The sequence below is a fragment of the Oncorhynchus gorbuscha genome, linkage group LG14, assembly GCF_021184085.1.
Source record: "Oncorhynchus gorbuscha isolate QuinsamMale2020 ecotype Even-year linkage group LG14, OgorEven_v1.0, whole genome shotgun sequence".
Taxonomy (NCBI): Eukaryota; Metazoa; Chordata; class Actinopteri; order Salmoniformes; family Salmonidae; genus Oncorhynchus; species Oncorhynchus gorbuscha.
This window is the reverse complement of record NC_060186.1, coordinates 62,853,702-62,860,687: the sequence shown is the minus strand read 5'-3', so window position 1 is coordinate 62,860,687 and position 6,986 is coordinate 62,853,702. Positions and strand designations below refer to the sequence as shown.

General features: G+C 43.8%; 1 protein-coding gene across 2 annotated transcripts; it reads right to left on the bottom strand.

Annotated features, from left to right (window-relative positions):
- Positions 1-46: 46 nt before the first annotated feature.
- On the bottom strand, positions 47-6,885 carry LOC123995269 (WD repeat and coiled-coil-containing protein-like). Of its 2 annotated transcripts, XM_046298762.1 has the most exons (4): positions 6,650-6,885; positions 2,710-4,648; positions 1,646-1,766; positions 47-686 (listed from the first exon to the last, which is right to left on the bottom strand). In XM_046298762.1, exons 2-4 carry the CDS (start codon positions 4,645-4,647, stop codon positions 490-492), a joined length of 2,256 nt encoding a protein of 751 aa, XP_046154718.1. In that variant the 5' UTR covers position 4,648; positions 6,650-6,885; the 3' UTR covers positions 47-489. The 2 variants fall into 2 exon arrangements, with proteins under 2 accessions (XP_046154718.1, XP_046154717.1); XM_046298761.1 differs by lacking the exon at positions 6,650-6,885 and having other exon boundaries at positions 2,710-5,112.
- Positions 6,886-6,986: the final 101 nt, after the last annotated feature.

Sequence of the window (6,986 nt, the reverse complement as noted above, 5' to 3'; positions counted from 1 at the left end):
GGTTTAATATTCAATCATAAGTTGAGTGATGAAACTATCCATTTTAAACATTTGAACGTTTTAATAATATACAATCGGATACATCTCTTTGGGATTTGGTGGCAGCTACACTGAACTCTGCCAGCCAAAACACCACACTATCTTACCTCAGTGCTCTGATTAAAAAAACAGAACTTCATCTTGGACCAGATGGGCATATAATACAAAGCCCCCAAAATATAATCTCCCAAAGTCACGAAGTGTAAACATTCTGTTTGAAAGGTTCTTCTTTCAAAGGTGTATTGAATAATCCCCCAACTGAAAAAGGAACATTTGCCACCCAGTACTGCTTGTTCATAAAAAGCTGCCGAGGGGTTGAGTCTTTGCGTGTGCAGTTTTTAGATATGCATGCATAAAGCATTGACATCTCATATGTTATGCTAGGCGGTAGTCCCATGCTGTGTGCTCTCTCCCACTATACTGAAGTCTGTTTTGAGATTTAGGCTGTGTTCAAGTCTCTGTGTCGGGGTAAGATTTGACTGGGCTGGAGGGAGATTTGACTGGGCTGGAGGGGCAGGAGTCTGGGCTGCCAGGGGTTCTGATGGGAGATTTACTCTTTCCGTTCCTCACCGTCAACTCCTCTTTGGGTTTAAAAGTCAGGGGTACAAAGCCCTCTGCATCCGCTACCAGGACTATCCACAACGGACCTGGAACACACAGGAGACAGGAGTTTCAAGTTTAAGGAAGTTTTTTTTATTTCATTCATATTGTATTTCTCTCCATGCTTTACAAGACTGTTTAACTTATATAAAACCATGAGAGTCATTGATTACATCCATTTAACCCTTTGAATAGATAGTCCTAAGCGTTTCAACCAGTAAGTGTCTACTAATCATTTATAGAGCGCTTTCTAAAGTACAGTAACCACAACATACGGCTCTCTTAGATTGCTGCAAAAACCCTAACAGTGAAACTCCTGAATGGACTGGTGTCATAAATACTCTATAAATAGTCTTGTAGTTTGCGGAGGCGTGCTGAGTGTGTATATTAGCAGAACAAACCCAGGGAGGGTGTGGTGGGGCTGTAAGCTGCTTCTGTTTTAAACCTTTTAATCCACAGTAACCCTATAATCACTCCCATATTCAGCCTCTCCACCCTCCGTTTAACACCAAATACTTTGTTTAAAATGCATGTCATTTTGGGGGGAGTGAAACAGAGATGTCATTATTTTGATATACAACATCTTCTCTAATTAGTTGTAATAGCTGAGAGAAGCTCAGTAGTTCCTCAGTCTAGGATATGGCGGTTATTCTTATATGAATAGATTCCTGGAAACCTGAGGGAAAACGTTTTTTTTTTCTTTCTATCCCCGTCCACACACACACACACTTCTGAGAAGACTACCCAATTTCCTCTTGAGGCATGCCTACATTGGGAAGAGCCAATAATGTCCGTCTGCACGTATGAATTGTGTTGATTTCTGTAAGCAGGGAATCACCCCGCTGTGTATGATGATGTCATATCGCTGAGTCTACCTTTAATCTCAAATAACTGGTTGAATTAAGCCTGGGGTATACATAGTGAAAACATAGAAACATCTGAAGCCTTAAGACTACAACCATGTGTTATTATTTGTATGGGGGAAGCCCATGGGCCAGATACGTACCATACACCATCTCTACTATAGTGACGTTGAAGAGCTCCTGAAGAACCTTCAGACACAGCTTCCCCTCACACAACAACACTGGCCTTCTCTCATCTATAAACACATTCTCAGACAGCTGCTTCTGCATGGAGGAGAGGGAAGAGATAGAGAGACAGATAGATGATAGAGAGAGTGGAGGGGGGTTAGTTAGTACAATTCTGACCTCAAGAACACAGTTATTGATGGATGCAACAGCAAGGCATCATTTCACAAATTGTGCTTTTAATCACTCTTTTAGGAACACCCTAATAGCACACACTGTGCTGTCAGCGTACTGTCTATTATTAGCCAATGTTGGATAGCAAACTCTAGCCTGGAGAGTACATTAAAGTAAGTCTCTACTGTATCTTCACCTTCAGACAAGTCCCACCAAGTTCAACATTAGCCCTTTATGGTAATATCTGCTGAATGCTGAATCTGGGTGCATTATACTCATACAGTTCATTCCTTTGTGTGTCTAATAGTGATGGGGGAAAAATTATATATAGTTACATATCGCAATATCATTTTTGCACTCCAAGTATCGATTTGTAAAAACACTTTTGCTACTTTAGGTAGAGCTGGTCGACTGTACCTGTGCTAAAACTCAGTTATTTTTCATCCTATAGCTTGTTCTCCATCTTCTTTTTAAATAGGGAACCAACACATTTTCAGCACTTTTATTTCCCTTACTGATCAAAACTCATTTTCTCATGCTCTCTCTCCAGCAGATATGAACAATATGTTTGGAACATCAAATCTCAATAAAAATACCAGTGTTGAATCGCAATACATATATAATCGTAATACATATCATATCGGCACCTAAGTATCGTGATAATATTGTATCGTGAGGTCCCTGGCAATTCCCAGCCCTAGAGTCTAACGTAACTTCATTATACAAAGGTGGGGCCTATAATTTCAATAAATAAGGTCTTTCAACAAACATTATCTTTAAAAATATTGCTCTGAAAATCTCCAGCTTTTGCAGACATAGAAATGAAATATCCCAAATGAAGTAATATCTTGTAAGATGTAACCCCTACCTGACATGTGATGTTAACGTATGGAGGATCACAGGCATTGGGGTAACTAGTCCCCAGACCCCTTTTGCCGGTCCGGGTGAAGTCCCTGATCTCTGTCAGACACTGTTGCACCTCAGAAAAACGAGAGAAAATCCTCTCCATGTTCTGAGACAGCTGCTCCAGGTTCCTCTCCTTCTCTCTGGGGGCCAAGGGGGTGGTTTTGGGCAGGGTGGGGAGCTCCGTGTGGGGCTTATCCCTAGGGTTGTAGTATGGGGAGCAGGTTTGACTTGACTCCCTGCTAGCCTGTCCTGCCATGGAGAGCATCGTCATTCGGTTGACGGGTTCCGTGTGGAAGTTTTCGACCGTAATGGAGGAAGCATTAGAGTGAGGTTGGTCAGAGGTGTGACAGAGGTCAGAGTAGGAGAAGTCCACTGAGCTGGTGACTGAGCTGGGCTCCGGGCTTCTCACCTCCTCCACCAGCCTCCTCCTGCTGCTCCCTGGAGAATGGGACTGGATTACACCTCCTCCCGGCAACACCAGCTCCTTAATCTCAACAAGCTCCTGCTGCTCATCTTTAGAGAAGACATGCTTCGAGTGGCGTCTAACGGGGGATTCTCGATTCGGGGAGGGACATGCCGGGGTTCCTCCATTGTAGACAATCTCCTTGGATGCGAGGCGCAGGATGTATTTGTCCGTATTGGAGGAGGGGAGGAAGGCAGGGTCTTTGGACTTCTGTCTGCCAATCATGAGAAGCAACATCTTGTCACCAAGAAAGCAGATGCCTTTGGGCCTCTCGTTTTTCTGTAAGGAGATCTGCTGGATGTTGGGCATGGTGGACGGCGTGATGCAGTAGACCAGTACCATGCTACATGTGTTGGAGGCCACTGCTACCGTGGAACCTCTGGAGTCAAAGGCCACAATGTCTGGCACCAGGATCCCAGGGATGCTGACCTTACTGGTGCTGGTGACTTTCCGTTCGTAGGTTACCAGGATAAGGTGGGACGAATCCTGTCCAGAGTCGGTCAGGTGGTCCCTGCGGCGCAGGTGTAAGAGTGGACTAGGATCTGAGCGCCGGTGCTTAGCCAGGAGGTGGGTGAGGTCCATAGGACCACCGGAGGCAGAGCAGGAGAGGTAGGACCTCTCAGAGTCAAAGGACCTCCTGCGGGGGTCTATACAGCCATCCTCGTCCAACATCACCATAGGAGAAGAATGTCCAGGTAGGGAGGACTCTGAATCTGAGGACACGTCAAATGCTATGCCAGCGTTCAGCCCGCAGATCCTATCCAGAGGCAGCTCTGTAGCTACTGCCACCTGGGCCTCGCCTGTTGACTCGATGGCACAGATGTACCCGCCCACGTCAAAGATGGGGCAGAAGGAGCAGGCTAAAAGACTCTTCTGAACATCGTTATAGATGTAGGAGTGAAGGGCGCTTCCTATAGCCAAAACCAACCGGGTGCCATCTTTGGTCCAGCAGGCACAGTGGATGAGTCCACTGCCTTTAATATCAGCCTTGACCCTACGGTTGTCCACGCGGACGCAGAACAGCACAGAGGCATCTTTCTTAGTGAGGACAGAAAGGATGTCCATCTTGGGATGCCAGACACATCCCTCAGACAGAAGGGGGAACGGTTCACTCATCTCACAGGTCTGAGTGCAGAGCAGCTTGTTCTGTTCCAGAGCGCTGAGCTGCAGCTGCCACACTGTGACATGTTTCTTGTGTTGGACGGCCAACAGGGCAGGAGCGCCGGAACAGCACAGAGGGCCCCAGGAGAGGCCGAATACATGCTCAAATTGACCGATGACGTTGGTGTCGCCGAATTTGACTTCGCAGTTGTCATAGTAGAGGGAGGTGAGGCAGACCTGCTTCCCGTCAGTCCAGGCTATCCCGTGGACGGGGTGGATGGTTTGGTGTAGCGTGTTCAGACCTGACCTCAGCAACTTGGCTTTGCCCAGTTCCATACTGACAGTCGAGCAAGTACAGATTAATCCAAACGGAGAGAGAAACAATGATCAGTAACATTGATTAAAGAAGAAACTATCACTCATTCAATAGCATTGATGAGGGCAGAGGATATCGGTCATGAGGATTTTGCCGGCAGAAGACCAGTTCCAGCTATCTTGACTGCCATCCCACACTAAGAATAGGACAAGCCTCTCTTGTCCTGTGCCTCTGGCATGTCTAATCCCCTCTGAGGGTTACACCCAGGGCCAGAGCTGAGCTGATTAGTCCAAATGACCTTAGCCACGCAGATCAAGTAGGTTAAATTACACTCCAGCTTAACAGAGGAACCAGTGGTGTAGAGTAGGTAAAAATACTTGAAAGTACTATTTAAGTCGTTTTTGGGGTATCTGTACTTTACTATTTATATTTTTGACAACTTTTACTTATTCCTAAAGAAAATATTGTACTTTTTACTCCATACATTTTCCTTGACAACCAAAATTACTCATTACATTTTGAATGCTTTTAGCATGACAGGAAAATGGTTAAATTCACGCACTTATCAAGAGAACACGTGGTCATCCCTGCTGCCTCTGGCCTGGCAGACTCACTAAACACAAATGCATATTTTGTAAATAATGTCTGAGTGTTGGAGTGTGCCCCTGGCAATCCGAACATTTTAAAACAAGAACATGGTGCCGTGTGCTTTGCTTAATATAAGGCATTTGAAATTATTCATGACTTTTGATAATTAACTATATTTTAGCAATTACATTAACTTTTGATACTTTAGTATATTTAAAACCAAATACTTTTAGACTTTTACTCAAGTAGTATTTTACTGGCGGAATTTGACTTTTACTGGAGATAGCGCGCCGGACCTCGGACTCGAAGGTCGAGGGTTCGAGACCTGCTCCCTGCTGTTTCATTACAGTATCTATACTTTTACTCAAGTATGACAATTGGGTACTTTTTCCACCACTGAGAGGAACTGGTATCTGTGTTGTTGTGATGTCAAACTGTATTATTAGCTGGCTAGCTAACTAAACTAGAAGTAGAGCTAATCGCTTTTGGCAGGCAAATTTGACCTTAGTCTGGATTTGGGTACGAGGCAATCCTTGTTTAACATTAGGTCTTCAGGTAGCTCAATATTGGACAAAAGGAGCCCAACGTTACTACTTAGTCTAAGGACCTTACATCTTCTGTTTAACGGCGAATTGACTCTGAAAGCCAAAACAGCCAAATACTCCCATCTAAACGTGAATTGATTCTCATTTGCGGTACGGTTCCAGAAACATAAATCCCTCTACTTTCATATATCAAAACAATTTCACAAACGCAAAATACACACTTAAAGTACATCACATGGGGCTGCTGAGGAGAGAACGTCTCATAAGAATGTCTGGAACGGAGCAAATGGAATGGCATCAAACATCTGGAAACTATGTGTTTGATGTATTAGTTACCATTCCACTCCTTTCGCTGGAGTCATTAGCACGAGCCTGTTCTCCCAAATGAAGGTGCCACCAAACCCCTGTGCTGTACACTGTTTTAACGGTGTTCGGAGATGCACAAAGCTAATTGGCCACGTGGGAACCCTAACCCTATAATGGTGCCTATAATTTTAACATTTTGTTTTTAGAAAATTATTTCTCGCCGATATATAACATAAGGTCCTTATGCACAAAAAAACGTACCGCGAGCGATGCGTGTGACCGAGCATCGCGGCTCTTAACAAAACTCTCCCCTACAAGACGTCTTTCGTCCAATTACTTATGTGTAATGTATTGAACGGAGTCATGATCAAATTGATATTATTCATGACTTTTGATAATTAACTATATTTTAGCAATTACATTAACTTGAGGTAGGTTATTCATTTGTGCTAGCTAGAATTAGTATCACATCAAATTAAACCTAGAAGGTCAAGTCAAAAGCTATTACAGCAAAGATGTGCTATTATCAACTGAAATGTAGGTTATAAAGCTAGCTACTCAATAATAGTAGAAAATCATTTACCTGACAGTTACTGGTTAGCTATCTACAGTAGCTGTCATTTTTGGGGTCTGGCCAGCTTATAACACATTTAGCTAACGCTAGCTAGCTAGCTACATCCATCAGTGAAGTAGCTATATGGCGAATACGTTCTTTAGTCACGAAATTATATGCACAAACGTGTCACTACATGCCTCGATTGTCTTGTCAAACCATAAACCTCGATCACATTTCCCAAGTTTATTTCACTTCTCCATGAACTGCTTTCATGAACTGGAATTGAAAGACTAGACAATAGAAAAGCATTATGGGTCTTGAAGTTTATGTGAAGTCTGGTGTATTTCATATGTTGACCACTCGG